The sequence below is a fragment of the Mycteria americana genome, chromosome 3, assembly GCF_035582795.1.
Source record: "Mycteria americana isolate JAX WOST 10 ecotype Jacksonville Zoo and Gardens chromosome 3, USCA_MyAme_1.0, whole genome shotgun sequence".
Lineage (NCBI taxonomy): Eukaryota > Metazoa > Chordata > Aves > Ciconiiformes > Ciconiidae > Mycteria > Mycteria americana.
In genome coordinates, this window is record NC_134367.1 from 69,654,639 (window position 1) to 69,680,409 (window position 25,771).

Consider the following 25,771-nt stretch of genomic DNA (forward strand, 5'->3'; position numbering starts at 1 on the left):
ACAGTTAACTGAAGGCTTTAGTGCTATAATAAAACAAATCCATATGATAATAAAAAAAATCATCATGTTCACATAAAACAAGCCCTTTGTATATATGACCCCTGAGTGAGCCAGGATCATTCTCCTGCCCTTGAGCTTTAAACACAATTCTAGATTACTTCTAAAAAGCTTGAAAGCATTTCTGAGTTAAGCCACACATTGTCACATACCGCCTTGTTATATTAGAACCATGTAAGTAAACATCTTAGTGTACCTATATACTTCCTGTAAAATATGATATTGCCTAACCCTGCATATTTCTCTTATGGTGGGCTATTAAGCAGCAATTAAGTTCTTCCCTACCCTACTGGAGCGAGAACTTAATTCATATCTAAAGTAAACCTAAAGAAAACAAGTAAAATATTTTTTCAGTATTTATGGGTTGTATGAATATAGAATGTTTCTTATGAATAACAATGTGTTTTATATAATCTTAGATAAGGAAAGGTTTAAAAGCAAAAAGAAGATACCCAGCTGAGAAGCTACAAGTCAAATTTCTATCTGCTGGGTGGTGGTTATAGGGCTGGTTATTTTTCCCCCACCTCTTTCTAAATGACTGCTTATAAACAGCAGAAAAAACGGAAGGCAAATGCTATCTTGAGAAGTGCAAAGTTTCTGGTACTGCTTTGTTAATACACTTTGCTCTTGACCTCCATTGTGTCAGGGACACTTCTATAGAATAGGGACTGCAAGCGTTTCAATCTCTGGATTAGGTCATCAGCTACCAAGAAGAGTCCAAGTGTGGATATGATCTACAAGCAACCTCAAAGACAATTGTTTCTGTGTCATACACTCACAGGCCACTGAATAGTTCATCTATGTTTTAGTAATAGTATCAATATAAATAGCACATTCCTTGAGAAAGAATAAGGTGAGTATGTACTCTTAATGGCTACTGTTGGTAGAGCAGGTACAATTTTTTAAGGAACTTAACCTTCTCTGTAGGATGTGATTTTCAGTACCTTTGCCAAGCTTCACCAGTCATCAGGAAGTCACCCTGATGGATATTCCCCTCAAGCTAATTTTGTTTTGGAAATTTTCAGCTGTAACTGGCCAGCTATTTTTAAGAATGTGCCTTTGAAAATATATGGTCCTCTCCTGTTGTCTCCAAAAGAGAAATATTTTTCTGTGAGTCTTCCAAGCCAAGTATATATTTGGTCACCTTTTTCACACACAGCACCAGTAGTCCCTTCATTGTTTGAAGAGACTTGGTGGTAATGTTGAGGACGTGCCTGTGACAGGGAAAGTTCTCTTGCTGTTCTAGTGTTTATTCTGATTTGTTCAAATAGATTTGTGAAAAATACCTGTTTATATGTAGAGATTATTAGCTTGCTATACATTCACTGCTTGGTTTTCTGAAGATCCTGTTTGTACTTATTTCAGGCTGGGAGTGAGCAGGACTCTCACTGTAATTCAGCTCCTGGGTTGATCTGGGCAGTCTTGAACATGGAGCTGAGCATGAGAACCTATAGCCAGGAAGCCACCCCACACAAGCTCTCATGGTTACAACTGGAGGTTGGTAAGCAAAGGCAAGGTAAGAGGGTTTCTGACTATCAACAGAAAAGGATAATAGAAGGAGACTGGGAACCTGGAAAGGAGATACGGATGCTGCTGAGATCAGATTAGAATCTGAGAAGTCTGAAGTTGCATGGACGTGGTACTACACAACAGGGAACACCAAGAGGGCCCAGAAAATGTAGCTAATGAGAGTTGAAGTACTGGGAAAGAACCATAAGTGGCTGGATAAAGAGGCAAAGAGTTCAATACTGGGAAGAGTCCAATACTGGGCATATGAGTGAAATTAAATTTTACACAAGAGGTTCTTAGATGTGTGTTCCTTTTCTCGGAGACAAACTGTTTAGAGATGCTGTTTTCCAGCTGTGCAGAACTTGTAGGGCAACAGATGAGATCATATAAAAGGCTATACATGGCAAAACTTAGAAAACTGGCACCCAGAAAACTGGCACCCAGCAGATACTCACGTTGTAAATTTTTTGGTAGCCCAGTTCCTCTTCTGTAGAATGGGAATCATACTACTTTCCCACTCATATGGGTACTGCAAAGGCTGATTAATACTTTTTAAAGCCCTCAAATACAGTTGTAGTGAAGATAAGAAAACCCAAGGAATAAATTTATAACTCTCTGTTTGAGTCTGGTTGAAAACTGGGGCACAAGTTTAGGGCTGTGTACTGAAAAGTGAGGATAACACAAAATACTGAATAGCTCCTATTCACTTAGCAATGTTCATTCCATGCACTGAATGACACAGACATTTCATGGAAAAAATTTCAATGTGACTGCGTAATTAAGAGTGTATTGAACTGTATATGCACAAGGAAACATAATTAAGGTTGCAAAGATTATATCTCACTTTTGGCATTTCCTAACCTTTGAGCACTTGACTTTGCATCAAAGCAATATGCTTCAGTTTTTGGATATACCATGTGCGCACAGATGCCTGCATGCACACACGTTAAATGCAAACTAGTTAGGCTCTCTCACACATACATTTTACACACATTGCTATTAGCAATGTTTTCTAGTTAAAGAATATAAAAACAACCCTCTTTGTAAGAAAGTACCATATTCCTTTTTCATGTTTCACCTTAAATTTTACATTTGCTAAGCTAGCTGCTGGCTGAAATTTTTACATGTGTCCTTGCAGGGTTTTTATTATGGTAGATGTTTAATTTTGATTGTGGACATCCTGAAATAGAAATGGTATGTTTTAAAATGCTTCATAAGCTTCAGTATTAAACAAAGAACTAAGAAGGAAGACAAACAGCTATGTTCTTTTAGAATAGGTAATCTCTCCTTACACGATTTTGCAGCTGATTTGGGGATGTCCAGGAAAAAACCTGTGTGTACATAGCCACTGAATTCTTCATCTCACATCCACATCTAAGCAACACTTGTCTTTCAAATGTCATAACAGTTTTGGAAGAATATGCTTTTAACAATAGAAAATTCATCCAAAATGACATAAAATGAACATCTTTGTCAGTGAGCAGTTATTTAAAAAAAAAAAAATTAAAAATCTTTCTCTTGCCAGCAAATTTTCCCTTCAGGGGGAAAAAAAAAAAAAAAGAGAAGAAGAATGCAACCTCTTGAAACTCCATTAATATGAGGCCTGACATGCTCTCTAGGATATCCCTACCTTTTGCCAGAAGCTACAAATGTATACTCTAAAGTAAACAATGGAAAGGTTACTGAAGGTTAAGTACATTCACATACTTCAGAGTGAACAGCCAGCCACCACGCTGGGAAGATAATTTACACAGCATGAACCCAGTGCCCCAGTTAGGCCGGGCTGGGGGCTGCTGGCTGCGGCAGGGCCCTCCCGGGCGGGCACGGGTGCAAGCATGGGGGCACCTCTGTCTGTCCCCCCCATCCACCCCTCCCGACCCCTCGCCCATCCATCTTCTGTGGGATTCCCCGGCTGGCCTCATGACACGCTCCATGACATCACCTGCCTGCTAATAATAGCACTTCAGTCAGCCACCCGCCAGCAGAGACGGATGGGTTTGGTTACAGATGCACTCACTGAATGGCTGTGTCATGTGGTGTTGTGTCGCGTCCCCCCCGCCATCTCCCTCCCCAAGTCTTGTTTCTCTGCTGCCAAGGAAACGCAGGGAACACACTCTTGGCACGCTCTGCTCCCTCTTTCCAACACAGGCGCATAATTTTCCAGGTTTGCGGTAAAGAAATCTCCGTTGACATCAGGGCCAGCTGCTGAGTGTTACTCAGGAGCATCCTCAGCTGTACCACCGTGGCCATCCTGTTCATTCAGTGTAGGATAAACCGCTCAGTCTGTAATTTTGAGTCATGCATACATAACCGCATATTGCAGCTAAGAATTTACAGTGCCAGAGTACAGCAATGGAAAATAACGCCTTCACGCTGATGCTTTTTTTGAAATTTGTCCTCCGCCACCTATTAGTGCTTAGCATAGTGGCCCCCAGAACTATTTTCAGTTTAGAACTCGCCACATAATTTGTGCCTATTTTGGTCAAAACTATCAAACAGGATTTGCCTTTGCACCCACTTCTGGAAAGCACTGGAGTCCTAGAAGGATGCTTACGAAGACCTAGAATGCCTCTCTCTCTATAAGGGATTTTCTATGCAGCAAAAGAGCAGTCCACAGTTGACATGGACCTTGGCACGGACCCAACCATCAGGACATAAGGCCAACAGGGGTCTTCTAATAGCTAGCCTGTCATTAGGCATCTGCTGCTGGTCTTCACTGCTGACGGCATTATCTGACCCAGACGGATTTAAGCTGTGATACAAAGGCCTCAGCCTACCACAAGCATGTCTCCACCTTGCACAGCCTCAGAGCAGTGGGAGCTACACTAAAACACATTCAGGCCCCCACCTCTCCCTGCGAGTTTTATGAAAGAACAGAAGAGGCCCTGACAGTAGTATGAAGCCAGAACATTTATTAAAATAGGCAGGTAATCCTACCCCTAACACCTTGGCTACTGTGCAAACCTCTGCTGAACAAAGCCAACCAGCCTGTCCCTTTGCTGCTCTACCCTCACTCCTTTTTAAAACTTTTTATAATTGCTGACACTATCTTGAATGGCACTGTACATAGCACTGAATTATTCCCTCCTCTACATACCATTTACCTTACTAATGATGTTGTAAAAAACAGAAGTGATGGGAGAATCCCAAATACAGTGCTACAAGCAAATGGACTACACGTGGACCCAGACCACTGCCTTGTAGTCCCATAAATTTGACTTACACATCGCATCCTTTCCCTGACCGGGTTCTTCTATGGGAATCTCCTCGCTGTGGTTGTTGCACTGTGTTTCCTAGCATTCCCTCTATGACTGCATTCTAAAGGTCGTCTGTGAGGCAGTCACGTAATCACCCCTTGGATGCGGGATGCCTGCAACAACTGATTTGCTCTGAACTGCGTGTCACCGTGCTCCCACCTTGCATAACATCTACCTGGGAACTACATCTACATAGGAACTGAATTCTGCTCTGTACCAAGAAGGCTGCCAGTCGCTATATATTCTTATATATATTCCCTATATGTTCTTATCACCAATTGAAATATTCAGTTTTACAAGTTTTACGAAGATGAACTGATTTTTAAACTCTCATGACCCTGACTTTCTAGCATCACCTGGCTAGAATTAGACAAAATACAACACCCTCCCCTCTGAGACAAGTCCCCCTGCTTTTTTAGCAGAATGAACTTCAGCCCTAATACTGTAACTAGTTCTCTGCAAATGGATTTGGCTTCAAAGTGGCTCTGCCTACACTGAGCTAACTGCGCAACAGAGGCTAACCCTTAAAGCACGGACCTTTGGAGGCTACTGTTTCTTGTTGTATTGGGCTCCTGTTCCCTCTGACTGCTGACGAGTAACAGATTATCTAAAGTACGTCTACAACTCTACTTCTTTTGTGCAGTTAAAATGTTAATGTTGGTATATACTAAAGGAAAAGGAGCAAGAAAAAAAGCTGACTATTAAAGAGAGCAGGCTTGTACTCTCTGCAGCATCTATACCTCAGCGGGATTTCATGTACTAAAGTTGATACACACTGGGAAAGCCTTTCTCTGTACAGAAGTGCAGTCCATTCACTGACACGAGCTCTTTTCTCGCCAACAAAACAAACCTTGAGATCTTTGCTTGCTTCCCCCTCTTCTAGTCTCTATGTCCTGCTGTGTTTTTATTTTAGAAAAATAGTTTCAGTTCTCCTCATAGACAGCTTGCTTGAATGTTATGAAAAATTTAAATTTGGACTTTCCCATTTTCATCTTTAGCGTCATGATGCAAAAGGATCCTCTAAAAGTGGTGCATCTGACATTTCTATTCCTTTGTTTCAGGTTTACGTATTTAAATAACAATTCTTCATCTCAAAATTCAGCCAATTTTTGGTGATCATCCCCGAACCAACTACTGAGAGCAGTGTCGGAGGGAGAGAGGTAAGGGAGGAGAGAGCAAAGCAAAATACTCTTTCATTTTTAGTAGTGCCGTTTAGTTTTAGAAACGGATGAATTTCCTCTTCACCCTCCTTAACAAGTCTAACAGTTTCAGCTCCCCTTACCAGCCTTCTCAGGACATGACAGGCACATCCAACATCTTTTATTTTTTGCAGTGGTGGACATTCGGGACACTCTATGCTCATTTCAGACAGATAAACGTTTGGACTATAGGCTTCACTTCTAGTACCAAGTACTTTTCCCCATCTTCTAAACTTGCCTTGCAAAGTAACCTAGTTATCTTCTCTATTAAATAATCAGCATTGGGGTACCTGATAACCCTAGGTGTTAACAAGGTGGAGGAAATATTTAAGGTATTACACAAAGAGATGTACCTAGGAAGATTTTGACTAAACACTCCCCAAAATCCTTACACTGAATACATCAGGCTGAAAAAGATTTAAGCCTTATTGCCTTTATCATCTTCTGTACTGACAAAGCGCTATCATAACAAATGATCTTGTAAAAGCTAGAACTGTATTATATGATTATAGAAGTCTTTGCAATTTTCTGGTATCCACGATAGGAATTCTCAAACTGGAGCCATGCAGCCTGCAAACTGCCTGGAGAGCTTGCTGGGTCCCTGACTCGCCACTTCTCATTTTCAACCAGTGAACTGCACTAACAGAAATTAAGGTATTTAATACTTTCCTAATACTGCCTTCTAATGCAGGAAACTGCTGTAAACATTCCAGGAATTGTATTCTCTTGGCAATAAAAGAAGGTGGTCTGTCTAACAGTAATTGTAAAGATAGGTATTAACAAAATTATTTCGTTGGTCAGAAAAGCCTAATAACCAGCAAATCAAAGGAAATATTTCCTCTGCCATGGGTAGTCCAGAAGTCAACATCATAGACTAATACACCTTTTCCTATGTACTTAAAATGTTACGACTGAAGAATTTTCCTGCCTTGAATATCACTCATGACTAAACCTTGAGAGTCTTAAGCTGAATTAATTTAGAAAGAAAACTGTGTGGTTTCAAACCCCCACTGTACATGCAAAAAGTACAGCCAAAATCCAGCATTTCCAGTTCCAATTTTTCAGACGAGAAGATAAAGACAGTGATGCTAACGACTTATCTCACATACAGGATTAGCAACAAAAGAACAGAGAGCGTGCCTCCAAACTACGAGGTCTGGCAGTGGGGACACACCATACTCTCAACTCTCTCCATCTGCCACACATGCAACATGAGCTGTATCAGAGCAACCATCTGAGACCCACTGATCAGTCCAGCATCTGCCATCCTGACTCCAACTGAAGCTTTACTGACCAACAGTTGTGTTGAAAATGCAGCTTCAGAGTCGTAGCAAGGAAAGTGCAAGTACCAGAATCTGATCTTTAGACAAATGGACGCTCCTTTTAGTACTGCCTGCCTCGTGTCTTACAGCGCAAGCGTATCCATGCAGAATGCTATTCTTTTTACTATGCCAACGTAACTGTGAATATTAAGGGTATGCTGGCGCACATGCCTTTGTACGTTAGAGTGAGCAATGACAAACTAGACATGTGACTGTGGATGGCCCTTCGGAGTTAAATCTGACTTGACTCAGGAGCTAGCTCCAAGTTTGAAAACAAGATGCCAACAACATATTTATCTTTGTTGTTTGTCCAGCATTAGCAAGACATGCTTCTAAATATACAAACTGCAACCTAGCGAGTATCTTTTGCATTCAAAAAATGGTTGTGTAAGAGGCTGCAGTTTTTTTGACTTACCAGGAGATGGCGGCTGAATCTTAGGTTGTTTCTTAGTATCTCCAGTGCTGAAGACTTCTGGAGGGGGCTCCTCCCCTCGCTCAATCTTGCACTCGAAGGCAAACAGGTACTGAATGTATTGTTTTTTCAGGGAGCTGGCTGCGCTGCTCGAAGTGCCAACGTTCAAGGTGGTTGCCAGCTCACGCCACTTCTTGTTTTTATTAACCTAGCAAAATAAATGGCAGAATCATTGGTTTGCAGCAAAGTGGTTTGTTTAAGTCAGGAGACAAAAAAGGGGGGGGAAAAAAGGGCAAAAAAAAAAAGCACTTAATGTCTCGGTTTACTTTTTTTATTTTCCTCTTTTAACTAATGCTCATTACTCCCACATGCAGTAATGCATAGACAGCATTTACAGTTATAAAACCATTAAGGAACCTGCTGATAGCTACATAAAAAGCTTTGCTCGTGGAGAGTCTTCTGCATGCCGCATCTTTTAAATGCCTTGCACTCTTCCAGGGCCTGTGCTTTTCAGTTAGCAATCCATCTCCAAGCAAATGCATGCTCATTCTCCCTCTCTCTGACACCCACCCACACCCACCCCATTCTAATTAAAAAGCAGCTTCTAAGAACTAATTTAGAAAGCAATAACAGCGTTATTCTGCAATTTAAGTGTTTGAGCATTGATACGAAAAATAAATTTTTCTCCAAAATAGCCACCAGCTGTCACACAGTTCAGCCTGTCATTCCTGGTTCAAGTCCTTTCACTTTAGGGCGTCTTGCAGGGACAGATCAATGATCCTTTGGCTAGATGAGAGGCAGAGCGAAGCAAGGCCCCTTAATTAATTAAGGCAGACTTCAAACACACAAGGCTACTCCAGCAATACTCTGTATTACAGTGCTGACTGCACAACTCTGCTGCGAGTCTTGTTTGCAGTGTAAGGCTGAGAATATTGAAAGACTCTGTCCATGAGTTCCTCAAACACAGCTGATCTGTAATAACAGCGAAGTTCATCTGTCATCCTGGATGATGCCACTGGCTTGCTCAGCTGTACCACTCACAGCAGCCAGTATTTTTGCTGTAATACCCAATGCCCCCGAGTTCATTCAACCACTTGTGCAATTGCTACGTATGATCCAAGGAGGGGAGGCAGCATTGAAATAAATGGGCTTTAAATGTGTGAGCATCTCAGCTTTCGTTGGGGAAGAATCCTGATTCTTGTGTGCCATGATGACTGCTACTTGCCCTGAGGCCGGAGATTTCAGTGACTCCAACTTAACTCGTATAGCTACAAAGGTGATCATTAGCCATACTGTTCCTAAGCCCACGTGCCAGCAAAGTAAACATTTCTTACGTTTCTCTCGCTGTTTAAGTAACTGCTGCCAGTCGGCAAAGATCTTTTGGGGATAACGTTAATAGCAAGCAGGTTGGCATGGCTATGCGAAGTGTTTTTATTTCTCTGGTACAACCTGCAAGAATCCAGGAGTTAAAGGAGATGAGATTTTCAGAAACTGCCCCCGTTGAGGCCTGAAATCCAGTTACACAGCCCTTTGTGCCTACTGACTTACAGCTAAGTGGTGCGTAATGAACACATTGCATAATGCAAACAGAAACATTCATGCCTAAATGCCCAGTATATTGGCATTTAAAAGAAGACTGCCAACAGCTGGTCTGTTCATGTCGGGACCCCATCAGTTGCAACTATTCAGACAAAGAATATGTACCGCTGCTGCACAGCTCCGCTCCCTGCCACACTCGCTGGGCAGAATCATGAGATGTGGAGTGCAGCAGTTGGAGCAACAGCTTTTTAGGAGAGCATCACGAAGATGCATTTAAATAAACCTCCGCAAGCAAAGCTCTGCACGCCTTAGTAGCCTCAAACAGATAAACATGGTGGTCGTTCATGTGGGCACACCAGCAAAACCAGGAGCCTTTATTTTCAGTGTCAGTTTTTACCAGTACTGAAGCACGCTTATTTGTAACTCAAGCTCTTTCAAAAATCAGTCTAAGTGAACAGCATCTCTTCGTTGGCATTGCATAATGTCTGTCACTGCAAATCAACACTGAGTGTCCCAAAATAAAATAAATTTCCATAATAAGCAAACATGAATAACTCTCTAGAATATCCCATCTGCCCCCCATCTTGCTTAATTTTTGATGCTAAGAGTCATACTATGGGCATAATCATGCTGTACGAGGCAGAGCAGCTGCATGATACGATTTACCTGTAATAAAGTTTCTGAGCTAAAAGTAATCAAATCTTTATGATGCTGGGGGGCATAAGCTGATCACTAAAAATGTCAGGATAACATCTCTTACCCACATACAGCATTTAACAACTGGCAAGGTGAACTATATTAGGTTTCTCTGCCTTCCTTTAATAACAGGAATAGCTAAAATCTCTGGACTTGAAGGGCCAATGATCTAATTCAGTAGTCAAATCCTATGTTGTGAGGTGTACTATTCAAAATACCATTGAAAATGGTACTAATTGATGTTGGATGTTTCTTTCTTGAACTAACCACATAGATTATTAAAATGTGTTCTCTTCCTGAGGATCTGTTTGCCATATTTTTGAGTTCAGATTTTGTAATTAGTGTAAAATTTTATCTGTTTAAATATTATCTATTTTATATTAAATATTGCATATACATATTTATCTACACAGCTATGTTTAAGACCTCATCTTGCAAAGCACTAAACATCCATGAACGTTCTTAAATCCACAGAAATTAGGGGTCTCAGCACTTCACTGTAGCTTCTAGCACCTAGCCAGAGTGATCCCCCAGATGCAAGGGATGCTTTGTAAAAGCATCAGGCATGGACAGACGACTTCAAATACAAAATCTAAGGCTGCAAATACTGACCATTTTCTCCTGCTTTCCCTTTTGATGGTGCTAGACAACAAAACATTTAGTTTTGCTCTGCGGTGGTCAGTCTTAAAGAACTCGCAACTGATTTCCAAACATCCCTTTGCAAAACTTCCAGTTAACTGGTGAGAACACAAACCAAAGCTTCTCTCTCCCACCTGTGACTTCTTTATTCTCAGCTCTTCCTGTTTTCATTTTCCTTCACCTCAATTACATAATTCACCTTTTCCTTGTGATCATTATGTTTGTAAGGCAACCCAAAATATCCTGTAAGCATTTTCCAAACACAGGGAAAGCAAAGTCCATGTCTAAGAAACAAATGTACCGTACAGAGGCACTCAAGAGATGAAAGGTTTGGGACAAAGGACTGTGTTTCAAGAATATATCTGCCGCTTCTCTGGAGAGATGAATTGATTTGTCCTAGAGGCAGTATCCTTATCTGGGAAGGATGGATTTCAAAATCTCCTTTTCCTTTCAGCTCTGTCATGTGTTTCTTACTCATAACTTTGATCCAATGGCCTTTTCCTCTTTTCTTCTCTTAGTGGCATTACTGGATTCCCCTGAACAGGTAACAATTTTATCTGCCTATAGCAATGGTCAATTCTGATTCAAACTGTAGAGTTTTAGGGCAATTATGCAGCCCAAAATGAACTCCAGACAAATATTAAAGCATGCAACTCTCTTTTCTTCAAGAACGTTGTCAGGGCTGAAAATGTAATGGTGTAACCAGCAGGAAATACGGTAGAAAAAAAATGCGTGTCACCTTGTCAAAAGTTTCACTATCAAGGACTACTTCTCACCTGTGCTAAACCTCCAATCTCTTTGACGCAGACATAGAGCCTGAACAGGTCCAGGGGCTTCTTGCCCACAGCTGGCAGACTGGCCACGGGCGTGCCCCTCTCCTCCATGAACGTGAGGTACCGATCTACCCACATCTTGCGCTCTGGCTCGTTTCCTAGTTCATAGACTTTTGTGATCTTCTCTCCAGTTGTGGTAGAGGAACTTGATTTCTAAATCGCAAGAAGAAAAAAAAGAGTTGGGGGAAGGGTGGGAGGGGGAGGGAAAAGAAAGTAAGAAACTCACAACATTGAAGAAGAGAAGATGTCAAACAAACTAAAGCTATAACACAACAGTCAGGAATGAAGGCTACTAGTTCAGGCACAAACAGTACATTCTGTCCATATACGGAAAATTCAGCTTTTTAAATAAAGGGCCCAAACTCCCCATTTGCATATGTCTTTCACGGATCTGAACTTTGGATCCCAGAAGGCAAGTTTCTGATGTTGCCTCATGTCATTTTAAACAGAGGTAGCTCTCACATAGTGCTTCTCATCCACTTATTTCAAAGTGCTTTGTAAGCAATAATTTGGATAAAATTAAGAACAAGTGTGTCCCACACAAGTTTACATAATCCTAAAAACAAACCAAATCAACCCTCTCCCCTTTGCCACCAAAAAGGGGCTAGAAAACCTGGAAGTGTTCCTCCAGAACAGGAATTGCACAAGAGTAGCCTGAAGCGTGAATCATGGCAAACGAGTACACCGAGGAGTAGTACTCTCTTTAGAGAGTCACAAATGGTTGCGCTTTACTACCTCTTCACGCCACCGCTGGCCAAAAAGCAAGATGAGCAAGGGTGCCTACAGTACAAGCAGACTGGTGGCAATACTCTTTGTGAACCGCCAATTAGCCGCCTGAGCCAATAACGCTTATGAATAGCTACTACTCTCCTCCCTTGAAAGAGGACAAAAGATAGGCATCTCACACGTCCTACCTTGCAGAAAGAGTGTGCGTTATGACCTGGGGAAAACCAGGGATGCACAGGCATCGAAGCTGAACCACCACCAGGGAAAGCGAAAGAGGTGGAAAGAGCAGAATTCTTTCTCATGTGGCAGAAGTGCAGGAGTCAACCTGTTTTCCTGCTGCTATTTGGGCTTTACAGCTAATGAAAGCTCGTGTTATCTTGATGCCCTTTTCTTCTCTATGTGGAGATGGCAGAAAGCACTGAGGCTGCTACATAAACTCTAACTTCTCACCCTATCTTTTCTGTGCAATATAACCCTGTGAGCTGGGCGCTGTGCCACGTGTGGACAGTGCACCCTACTCGAGCTGCCTCTGATCTGACAGCAGAGAGGGGCTGCTGCTACTGCAAGAAGACTCTCCTGCTTGCAGAAGGTGAAGTGATTTGCTCAGCAGTGGAAGACGGGAGTGGTTCAGAATTAAACACAGAGAAAAAGATTGATATAAAACTTTGGGAAAGGAGCCAAATATACGAAGGGAAACATATCCTTTTTGTCTGTATAGTAAAATCCTAAACTTGGTTGTTGATTGCAGTAGACACTTCTTTAAACTCATCTAGTCAATCACTCTTTCGCTCCTTTGCCTTTTTCTTACTTTGAACAGGAGACAGCACGATTCTGAAGTAAACAGGAACTCATTTCTAGTTGAACATCTCTAAAGAAGACCCTAGCTGTACCTCACGGATGCTACAGAACCACCCACTTCGTCCATGTCCCCACACAGCTTCGTCCTCCCCCACTGGTGAGGACTGGCACCCAACACCATGAAAGATGCAGTGGGGTAGCATCCAACTACCAATGATTTTAAAAGCATCGCCACCATTCATCTTGCATGCTAGCCTGGAAAATATGACAGGCTCTGTACCTCCCTCCAGCCATTAGCTGAAACTTGGCAACGCTGGAGGAGAGCCAGGAGAAAAGAGACGTGAAGCCAAGGGGGGTGACCTAGCAGTTCCATGAGCCATTGCTGTTCTTTCCAGTGAATGGATATTAATTTTAATTAAATAAATAGCCTCCTGTAAAGTTTTCTTCCTTGCTTCCTGATACTGTAACTTCTTCACAGCAGTTCTTCCTACAGACAGATATTATTACCTTTCTTACTTAGAAATGAGGTGCACTCCTGAATTTACTTGAGCCAGATTCAGTTGTGTTACAACTCCTACTGAAGTCAGAGTCAAGGCTGAATTTGTTTTACTAATACTAAGTGGCTGGCAGGAAAGTACTCTGACATGAGTCCTGCAGATTATGCAACGAAAGCACAAACTGATTCTGTAATGGCAACCGGTTTACTCTAAGCATCACTTGCCATGTATCTGGGTGTTTAAGAAAATCAGTTTAACTCTCTTCAGCAAATATACTTTGTCAAAAATTTTTTTGGGGGGTGGGTGGAAAGAGGGAAGTAGGCAAGTCATGTTGCTACTAATTTGATTTTGTAGTGAGAACAGATATATGATCACATAGGCTTGAACAGCTGAATAAACTGGAGCTACCCCACTACCAACTGCAGTAAGAACGAAGTTACTCTACTGCTCATCAGCATTAATTTTAATCCGACACTTATGATGCCACAGAACTCTAATAAAAATGAAGGTGGGAAATTTTGGCTTTTACCCAGTAAATTTTGTATGTGCTTATATGCTAACATACGAGGCAACAAAATAGTTTCTATTTCACTTTTATGGTAGTTCACAATTAAGAATGTTCAGATTTACCAGTTTCACATTTTCATATTTATATGGCAAGATTCTCTTTTTCAAATCCGATTCAGAGCAGAATGGAAACCAGTTAAGAATTTTTCATTCTGGGTTTTTCTACTACTATACATCTCAAATGATGCTGCTTTTCAGCAGTGTGGCAGCAGGCTCTAAAATGACAGTATAATCTGAAAACTTTTCACAGCTTACAGGAGGTAAGAAGTGTTTCTTACTGCGTGAGCTTTCAGGTTGTCATGCTTTGTAAAATGGGTGCAATTTTCTTCTAAAATGAAATGTTAACTTTAGAAGAATGCACTGGAGGGAAGAATGCTATTCCTCAAGAGTAAAGATCTTTTCCTCTTCTCTATTTTTATAAATGTAAACATATAAAAACGACAGATGTGTGCAAGCTAGTCTACACACAAACAAACTTCAGTTCCACATGGGCAGGTTCAGCTGGAAGCCTAAATTTGCCTATAGGTAAATGTTAACCCTCACAAAATAAGGGTTTATTACAAAATGATCCCATTAGCGGATTGTTAACTAAAATGAGTGCATGCCAGGCAATGCTGGAAGAATACAGATCATGAGCTTTTCTTCCGTTAAGTTTGTTGATGATTTTGGTGATAAAAGAATGCTGGTGCAAGCCTGTGGCACATACCTTTACTGATTTAGTGGTATCCTACTCTGCCCTCAATCCCCAGTGCTCTTCTACATGATACGACTGGCCATGTTTAAATGGGTGATTTAAAAAACCCACATCTAAATATGTGGATACCAAAGCCAATTCTCATATTAAATTCGTCAAATGCCATACTTTATTTTCAATACACCTACCACCCATTAAAACTGTATTATACAAACGCTTGTATGGTGAGTCTGCAGAATCCTTCAGAGAAACACAAATTTCAGTAGGAGTTCTTTTCACATTAAGGCAGTGGGTAGTTGTTTCTGTATGTATCTCTAAGCATCTATATTTATAGAACTATCTACTGTTCACTTCCCCCACTTCACTAAAGAATTTGCCAATATTACACTTATCACGTAGACCTATTTTACTACAGAACAGAGTGTGCATACACAGGCAGCAAAACCCGCCAAACTCCAATCTCTGGCTCTGCCTCTGGACAGATTTCCTCTGTCAATCCTCTGTCAAGATTTCCTCCTGAAGGACTCTGCAGACCCCTCACAGCTAGCACCACGGAGATACCGTACTATTCAAGTGTATTCACTGTCACGTTCATGTGTACCTACGGAGAACAGCATTTTATGGGGTTTTCATAACCTACTGTTTTATTCATGTTGCAGTGACCCTGCACAGTTCACACCCACACTCGCAAATTCTCTTTTAAAAAATTTTAAAGCCACTTCGCCACTGTCAGTGATGTACACTAAGTGCAAAATCAGCATAGCAGAAGTGTTCTTTTACCTATGTACCCACAGAGCCCTCAAAACATAACGTTCAACGATTCCTTCTCCAACGTTTTCTCACGCCTCACTTCCATATAAAACTGCTGAAAGAGAGGATCCACTTAGTAGGATCACAGGGATACTGTGAAGTGAATCACAGACCATTCACCCTTGCTTTTATCCTCTGCTGGAATGGAGAAGTTGTAGCACATGAAGCAGCTTTGGGATTTAATGAACAAATTCAGGCTGTTTTCAAGTGTAACGAAACGCCTGCAATCAATCGTTCCAGTGTATGTCAGGCTGCTGTTGAAGTCGATGAAGTTATCCAATACACTGGCCTTCACAGGTAAAAAGCGATCAGCTAATTTACAGCACTTATTTTTCTACGGTTCCAAAGCACTGTATTTATCCATATCTGTGTACCAAGAAGGTAACTGAAGCTTAAAGATGTAGCAGCATTTGGACAGCAGGGCATTCAGAAGAAACTGAAAGCACAAACTTCCTCCATTTATTTTTCCCCAACACTATACTTTGTCGTATTTACATCGGAAAAACTCCACATATGTTCACAATGACTCTAGGATTTGTTACGCAGTTTATGCAAGGAGCTCAGGAATGCATTATCATTTGGTAGCCTTGTAGAGAAAGAACTCGATGTGTTAGACAGCCTGTGCAATAACTCTCTCGCTTTCCTCCAGAAATCGGCCCAAACAAGCAATACCCAAAACATTACTACAAAGAAAACTAACACCGTTTTTGGTACCACCCTTTCAGAAATGCTGTTAAGAAAAAGATGAGACTTTGTGGGAACAAGTAACACCAGCTGCCTTCTGAGACTCAAAGTCGCTGCCAAATAACATCGAAACATTAAGGTGGTGCATTTCATGCCACGCTGCCCCTCTGCTCAGGGGATTCACTAGACGTCTGGTTTTTGGATGGGGAGACCTTTTTCACTCCAATTGGCCTTCCTCTGTTTGTCCTGAGAAAGACTCTTCAACGTATCACTTTGTGAAAATTAAGTTGTTATCAAAGAATTGTTGCTATTTTAAGTGCACATTAACATCAGAAAAAAACCTTCATATTCCTCGCAAAAATATATTGCAGTATTTTTCTACAGAGAAATTATGATCATTATTACTTTTGGTAAAAAGAAAAAAAAGAGGAACAACATGTATTTTTCTAATTCAAAAAACAAAGCAAAGAAGGACATATGCTCCCCATAGGCCATATCTGCTTATATCTCCATTCTCTTTTCTATATATGTATATAGATTTTCTATGTGTGTATATATAGATATACATATGATGAAATTTATTTTTAGCGCCACGCACCTCTCTCAGGTTTTTCTTTACAACCTGTATGAGAATGACTAAACATTATTAATCTAAAAAATAGTTTTCTAAAAACATACACACATCAGGTTTTTTCTACCCACAATCTGGGTTATTTCAAAATAACTGAATGAAGCAAATCAGAAACAATTTTGTTTTAGACTGTGCCCTGATAACCTAATGACTGTATTTCCAAATACACAATTCAAAATTAAAAATGTTTCAAAAATATACATGGCAGCTTTTTCATGGTGCTGAGTCTACAATTCAAACTTTGATGGATCTTAGTTTCAATAGGGGAGAAGATTTCTTGGTTTGGTTTGTTTTTTTTTTTTTTTTTTTTTTTCCTAAATAATCCTAGCAAAGCCAAGTGCAGCAACCAGAGTGAAGTCAGTTGTGTGAAGGAGTTTGGGCCCAGGAACAGAAATGGAATTGTCCTTAACAACACAGTCGGCATGCTTGGAAGCTGATGCATTACAGGAAGGACGTTTTCTTCACAACAACTGCTGTATTACCAGACAGCACACTTGCATGATGCACGCAATTTTACTCTTTCTTATTTCAAAGTACTGTTGGGACAAATTTTGCCCTTGGATAAGCATGCTCAGGCCCCACTGAAGCCAGGCAGTGGAACTTACAGTCATGTGTCCGAGAGCAGAATTTGTACCCAGTGTTATAAAGAAAGAAAACTGTTTAGTAGATAAATAATGAAGAAAAGGAATTTACAAAACAAACAAGCAAGCATTAAAATATAATTAATTACAAAAAAATAAACAAAACCCAAAAAAACCAGAGCCACTTACAGGGCTTGATGGAGTCTTTGGCCAGCCTGGGCTGCTAATGCTATCACTTTCATCTCCATGAAATGAGGAGATGCTAGCAGAGCTTGGGGACATTGGGGAAGGGACTGGCAGGTTGCCTGGGGTTGGGGGCTGAGAAATACCCTGAGAGCTGTAGCTATCCTGTGGTAGAGGAATAAAAAAAAAAATATGACAAAGGCAGGGCAAACTTTATTAAAAACAAAAAGAATACATCCAGTTTAACAGACGGACCAATTTTTATATATAAAATATATATAAACAGAGAGACACATACAGAAAACACACACATATATAAATATATTTATATATATATATAAAAGGTATTAAAACAACATTGTTAATTAGTATAATTTGGAAAGTTTGCTGGATGCTTGGCTAAAGTCACTAAGCCACCATGCTTATTTGAAGCTCACATGGAATGCTAAGCATGGGTTTCCCCTTATGAAAGAAAGAAAAAAACCAAGCTGTTCACCTTATTTTATCAAATAAGGCAGGAAAGCAAAATATTAAAGTATGTTGCTGCTGCTGAGGCGGCCAAAACAGGAAGCTATAACTGAAGGCAGAGAAAAATGGCTGCAAGTATTGAAACCAGGCAAGACCCTTCTTTCCCACCCACCTGGCACAGCCGAATCCCCACGCAACTTTTGGCTTGGGTTGCTTTGCCCCCGCAAGTTAAAATGCCGTAAGAACTAGTAACTTTCAGATCCACACAATGAAGGAAAAAAGAAAAAAAAATAAAAGAAACAAACAAAGAGATTGCACGTGAATGGAAAGGCATGCAGGAAAGAACAGAAGTGGGTAGGCCAAAACCAGAAGATGAAGGACAACACAGCAGACTTCTGCGGGCCGAACCAACACCACGTGCGGAGGTGGTAAATACCTTTGACTTGCTCTCGGGTTGGGGGGGTCCTTCTTCTTTGCCATCTGCTTTGAGAGGAAGGGGTAGTTTGGACTCACCGGGTGTCATCATATCTGCAAGACCCATAGGTGCTAATCGAAAACAGGAGAAACAGTTAAGCATGACTATGTTTGGCTTTGTAGGAAAAAACACGCTTCCTGCTGCAAAATCGTGGCGCCACGTGAAGCAGAGGTTATCCCACCTCTGTCCTGTTATTCTGGCGTCCGGAAACCTGGAAACCTCTTCAGTTGAAGTGAGGAAATAAAAGAGAACGAACAAGGCAAGAATACAAGCGCCGTGCAACAACAACAACAACCACTTTACAAAGTAAAATCCATTCTTCGTGCTGCCGGTGGTCTTCAACTGTCGCCACATTTGACCACTACTTTTTAACAGAACAACAGTCTATTTTAATAACTACTGCACCCTCCCTTCAGCAACAGACAAACGTAAATGAAAATGATGTGCATTTTGCTTGCAATGTTGAATCCGAGAAAAAGGCTGAATTTCCCCATTACATCCGTATTAAGGTTGGTGTCCAGCAGATAATTCCTACCCCTACTGACTTCAGTATGAATGACTCAGCCACTGTGAGCCTTAACTACAGAATTACAAGCTGTAAACTCCACTCTGTTGGAGAACGGGTACTCAACTTCTTCCCCTCCTGCCAAAATGAGGTGGGACTCTAACAAACGCACAAATGTCTTTCTCTGGTAACGGCACACAGTTGCTTCCCAGGGGTGTGAGGAGTTTAAGGGTTTTTTTTTTATTTGAAGATGCAAGTGCTAAGTATAGTATTATTGCTGCAGAGCTGCTGAGTTCCTGGATTTCTAGAAAGATGCAAGGAGAAACACTCAGATAAATAGACAGAAAATACTGGGCAGATCAGATACTAGAACGTGCCATGACACTGAATCAATGCAAATAACCAGAGAACAACAGCAAGACACCAGGTGATTCTTTCCCTGCAGAAAACCACGTGCACAGCACTTACGAAAGACTGGATTATCTTCCCTTCCTCTCCCTTTTTTCTCCCCCTCATGCCCTTCTTTCAAAGAAGGATCTGAGGTAAGAAAAACATAGGATAGAATAACCTACAAGGCAATAAAAAGGAAAAAATACATATCCCAAACTTAAAATTTTAAGCATCGGCAAAGCATAATTGTTAAAAAAAAAAAAAAAAAAAATCTGCTCATTACCAGACTACCGTGCCTCTCTGCAAAATGACAATGCTGGCTCGCACTAGGCAGCAGGCACACTGCATAGCAAGCCAAAGAGAGGAGGGGGAAAAGAAGCTTTAAAAATACTTCACAGATTGCCCACTACAAAATGATTATTGCACATATTCATGTATTACTGTGTTTTAGAAAATAATTAGTTTTAATTACAGCAGTGAGAGCATGAGCAGGACTCTGGCGAATACGCTGGCAAGCTTTGCAGTGCTAATTTGCTAATATCTTTAGCATCACTGCAGGTTGAGACTATGGGTCTGCCAAAAAAACCTACCCAGCCATGTGCCATGTGAGTTTACAACTGTATGCTCAATATTCAGCTTTGAACTGCCGGTGTTTTTCATGGGCACATTTTCTTGTTTTTTCAAAGCACATTTGTAGCCCAATCAAGCCCTTAAAGTCATCACAACACATAAATCATAATTGAGATTTAAAAAAAAAATAAAAAATTACTTGCAGTACTTAAGACTTCAAGAATTGGAACAAAAAGCCTTTTTCAAGTGATGCAGCTGCAGAGAAAAATCTATTGGGATCAGCTAAAAATGCTGTTATTTTTATGTATGTGTGTGAAACCTCAACAAAACAGCCAAGCACTATGATACTGGGAAGCCAGCATCCACTAAGCATTTGATTTGTATGCATTTTGCCCTTATACTCTGTTTGAGGAGCTGGGGCAGCTTGTGACCATTATGAAGTGAAGGATGGCAGCCTAACACATTTTACTTTTGAATGCTACAGTTAAAAAAAGAAGACAGTTTTCTTTTAGAGACTTTTAAAAAATATATGTACAAAATGGTCAAATGTATGCCATAGTCTGGTTTCAAACTGGGATGCAGAACTGTTATACAAAATCCATTTTAACAGTTAACACATTTCATGCTGTGAAAGCGCTAAAAAAGAAGTCTTAGTTTTAGTTTCAAAGCAACCAAAGATGACCCTTCCCCTCTAAAACAATTTTAGAGAGGTCAAACAAAGCAAAGTTAACAATCACGCTTCTTCACCAGAATTCTGCATGGCTAAATCCTCTGCTGACATCTCACTGTTATCTAGGTTGGCATACTGCAGTTCTGTCGCAAAGAATATAATACTTATGCCCACTCCTGGTAGTCCTGTTTCCATCAGAACTCCTTTATAGAACCTCTTTTCCAGAGAGGTTTAAGTTAACACCTCATGTAAAGGGCAAGTAACTCTAGTCTGCAAATTACCACATGTATTCTGACTTTATTAATCATGTTTAGAAATGTAAAAATGCCGATTCATTTTGGCTTTTGAATATTTCTTGTTGGCATATGCAAATATAACTATCAGGAGTTGGAGACAATTATGAAAAAAATAATAAAGTTTCCCAAATTCTGTTTCACTTTTTGTTCTAAATTACTTACTTCATCTACATCCTTTTTTTCTACCTGTAAGAGGAGAACTGCAAGGATTTTACTAGCAAATTGCAAGGTTGTCTAATTTCCTTGTAGCTTTTACCTAAGATGTTTCCACAGCTACTTTTCTATCCACTGTTGAAATGCTGTTTCATAACTTCTTGCAAACGTACTCTCCAGCGATTTGCAAGCAGACATTCCTTCACTTTTTTTAGCAAAGCGGTACAGCAAGAACATTTTTTTGACCCTTTCTGAGCAGTGAAATACTGTTATTGTCACAAAACCGCTAAAATAAGACAGGGTCTCTTTCTACACAGGTACTAATAATTCTGTGTGTGAAGTGCAGACCAAAGGATAAAACATTTTAGAGAGGAGGATAACAGGGAAATCTTGACTCAAAAAGTGTTGTAGCGCACTGTGAATAGGTTTCAAGTACTAGCCTCTGGCTTATTATAAGAATTTAAGAGCTAGAATGATTTCAAAAAGCAAGTATGGGTCAAGGTCCTGAATTAACTATTCCACACTGAATTTAATGTACTCAAAGGCAGATATTGACACGAGTAAAACTGCAGAAAAGTATTCTTTTTTGCTAAAGGCTACTCTACCAGTCCCAGAAGATGATGAAATACTGTAGGAGCAGCAATACACAAACATTGTTTTTCTCTTTATTGCTAGGGCAATAACAAATCACACTCTACAAAACAGAATATTGCATCCTTTGTAAGACATTCGTTCCTCACTTCCACCCCTAGCACTCTCCCTCCTAAAAAAAGACGAGAAAAAGAAAAAGCAGTGAATTTGTGACTCGTGGAGTTGGCAAGAGGATCCCCACTGCTTTTATGCCCACAGGAAAGACGGAAGAGGGACAACAGCATTGCCTAACGTCCTGCCACGAATCACCGTCCCCCTCTGGGGAAAAGCACAGCCCATGGCGCTTGGGCACCTTATCTGAAAGGGACGAGTGGGCCACCAAGGACCTCAGTGCCGCACCTCCTTTCTGCCTACCAAGTCTCATTGGAGGCATGACAAGTGCACGTGGTTTGGGACACGGGCATCTCTATGCCAGGAGCCGGCTTGATTTACAGTCACATAATGACCATCGAATTACGGTCATCGCTTGTTTGGAGTATAGGTGATGGGATACTTCAGCTGTTACCAACTGCTGACATCCTCCAGAAAGTTTATTTAAATGTGCATTATATAATAGCTCATATGAAGATATGTGTTAGAGAAAAAAATAGTGAAATAAATGGAGGTTTCCTTCTTTCAGAAAGATGAAAATGCGGCCAAACTGCAAAACAGAGAAAACCAATTAAGATTTCTAAAAATGTTCACATTCATAAATATGTTTGCTTTCTCTATTAGAGGTTCATCCAAATAAATACAAAGTCAAATATATATAATACATATGAAAAGGTAAGTGTTGAATCTATTTTTAACGTTAGTTTTAAGAGCATCCTTTTAATTCATTTAGTGCAAATAACTTTTCCTAGAACTTCATGTTTTATGTAAACTATTACGATGTTAAAAATTCATTGGGAATAATAACACCCAGAAAATGGAAGGTTTCAGTAGGACAGAGGTAGTGAAATTAGGAAAGGATCTTTGTGGCAGTAAGGAGATTAATGCCTTTTTATTGTTTTGTTCACCTCCAAAGGTAGCAGCGATTATGAGTGCCAGTTTCTGTGCAAGCACAATACGGAAATCTCTAAGATCCAAACTCCATATTACATATTTTTAAAGATAATTTTCGCTAGAATTAACAAGGCTCACAGCATGAAATTACTATTTTATTTATGTTGAGTTTTGCAAGTTTCCTTTTATTATATGTATTTTTAAAGCTTGAATTTAAAAAATAGGGGGAAAAATCTAAAACATATATGGGAAATGTGAACTCATATAAAGAAAAAGGACAGTGGAAGTTACACAATTTTTCTGAATGGCAGTTGTTTCTGTAATTGTGAAGGGATTCAGGCACTTTTTCTTGAAGCTTTCGGTATTGTTATGGATGGGATACTCTATCAGAAGGGATACTCTATCAGAAGGATCTATCTGCTTTGATCTCATAATTTCTCTGTTCCTAAACTGGTGTACATCAGCAGAAGCTGGTGATCTGTTGTTTAATCCACAGTCACTGTTGAAGTACCAGGATGCAGAACTGCAACACCATTTTCCTTTCAATTGTGACATTAATTAAAAAAACTAAAGAATAAAAAGGATCAACTGGTAATAGGGAGTCATAAATACTAATAAAAATGTGTGGTAAAACCAGTGTTATACTTAGCTGTGCTGAAGCTGCAAAACCACATGAAACCAATTCCAAAACAGCATCAACAATCTTCCTCTATTTTAGAGAGTAAAACCTAGAAGTGCATTTGATTAAAATGAATATAACCAAAACCTACCTTCCTCCCTCAAAACAGGCAACACAACTGCACTCCCCAAACCCCAGACAACCAAGAAACCAACTTCTCCCTATCGCTTACCTTAGTTTTTCATTGGCCTTTAACTGAAACTACAGCTGTTCGTGCTCAGTGCATGTGAGCAAGTTAACTAATGCCCACACTTGACTCCATCAGCAGCCACTCAGTTGCATTTGTTTTTGGCCCTAAACATGGACTGAACCCTGTTTTATCCGATAGATGTGTGACTTTACACTAGTGGCAAAAAGGCTCAAGAGCCAGATAGCTGGACTGGTCTTTGTGTCACAGAAAATGCCATTTTCAAGCCTGTAAGTAGCTATCACCTGCAGGTTCTCCACCCCATCAAATGCACCTCATGGAACGCAGGGCCAGAGCTGACCCGAAGTGCTGCCCCAGCTCAAGACATTATCATTTTAAGTACTGTATTTATGCTTGTCTTAAGCTCAGCCCTTAATTTCTTTGACCCAAGCGGAAGGATGAGTCAGGACAGAGGGAAATGCAGCACTCCCACTGCATGTGCCTCCAGCAGTATATTCACACCTAATTCTCTCTTTTTGTTTCCCCTGTACCAACACCATCTGTGTGCTCTTGGAGGCTGCATAAAGCAATATAGTGCAATCTAGATGCATGTCTGCTCATACACAGAGGAAAAGAGGTGCACTGAACTCCTCTAGTTCATCTCATACTTACTTTCCATTGGGTAATCTTTGAATTAATAAAACTGGAACAAAAGAAAACCTCACAAATGCACTGGCAGAAAAAACCCTGATAAATGTTTAAATTATTAAAAATCCAATATTTCAGAATGCATAACACAATAAAAAGAATATGACTACCCCATACAAAAGACTGCTAGGATAAATGGCCTTGCATTGAACAGATTTCCACTGTATGAAATAACGAATGGCTGAATTATCTGAACAAAAAAACCTCTGTGAATCTTCCTTTAAACTGGTTATTCCTTAGGAATACATAAATCTTCTTAGGCAGGGCACTCTGCCATCTGTTTGCTGTTGGTTATTTTTGCAGCTCTGGGGGCCAAAGGAAAAGGGGGAAAAATTACTTCTGCTAATAGCAAAACAGAATTTATAGCACAGTTTCAATGCTCAGAAGTAATTTTATTTCAGCAAGCCAGACAAAACACATAACTACACAAACAAAACATAATATTACCTGGGACAGCTCTGGTGGGGGAAAAGCAAGCTATTATCTAATGGTCTTTTCAATAGCTTTTCCCTCTTCATCCAGACGGTGAAGTGTGCTGTCTGGACTAACCAATGGCTTCCAAGCCAGCACTGGAAAAAAACTTTTTTTGGTTTTTCTTTTCTTTCCTTTTGTTTTCTTTTTAAAAAACCTTACTGATTATCAGCTTCCTTTCTGTTTCTTCTCCTAACCAAAAATGTAATGTAATATTCTTGAAAAATAAGACACTGTTAAGTGTCTCAGGAGCCTCTATGTAGAGGAGAGAAACCCTCTGGACATACTAGACACTAGAATCTCACAGTGGCCATTTTCTGCCAGGAAGCAGGGACATATAAAATTGACAGGGAGGACAGACAGGGAAGGAGGCAAAGGATGAAGGAACGAAACAAGCTAAGCAGGGCAGAGAGGAAGATACGGAAACACAGGCTCTTGGTAAGATACAATTTAAGTAGTAAGGCATCTCTAAAGAAATAAAAAGTAGAAACAAAACCAACTAAGAAACAAAATCAAATCACCTTAGCACAACCTATCCAGCTTTCAGAAAAACTTCAAACCCCCCAACATTTCAAAAAGGGCTAATGCAATCAGTAAAGCATGCACAGAAACTCCATGACTGGAATAAGTATTTGGGAGGACCCACTTCAGGGTCACTGAAACTCCATCCAAACCCACCCCAATCAAAGAATTGATCTTTACTGAAGTATTATCTTGATGGAGGATAATTGTTAGGAGTTCAAGCTGAATACGGACTATAAAGCACATTTGCACGGAATTACTTTCACCTGTCTTCACAGTCACACACAAAGCTGCAAATAATTCTAAATTCACAAGTCATAATATGAAGGATAAATCCAGCAGCTACACTGAATACGCTTTTTTTGCAAAAGGAAGCTATGATTAAATTCCATATACTGATATTTAAATAAGTAAATAAAGAAACCCTATATATGGTTATATGAATTTTGGAAACAGTAAATATGGCCT

The 25,771-nt window shown here is 40.2% G+C and overlaps 1 protein-coding gene across 7 annotated transcripts in view; it reads right to left on the bottom strand.

Annotated features, from left to right (window-relative positions):
• Positions 1–25,771, bottom strand: part of ARID1B (AT-rich interaction domain 1B) — a 336,420-nt gene that overhangs the window by 18,478 nt on the left and 292,171 nt on the right. For all 7 annotated transcript variants that reach the window (XM_075498937.1, XM_075498939.1, XM_075498938.1 and 4 more), the window contains 4 exons: positions 18,539–18,648; positions 17,641–17,799; positions 11,407–11,616; positions 7,760–7,964 (listed from right to left, as the gene is read on the bottom strand). In XM_075498937.1, coding sequence (XP_075355052.1) covers positions 7,760–7,964; positions 11,407–11,616; positions 17,641–17,799; positions 18,539–18,648 — 684 coding nt within the window. The remainder of the gene's footprint in view (positions 1–7,759; positions 7,965–11,406; positions 11,617–17,640; positions 17,800–18,538; positions 18,649–25,771) is intronic.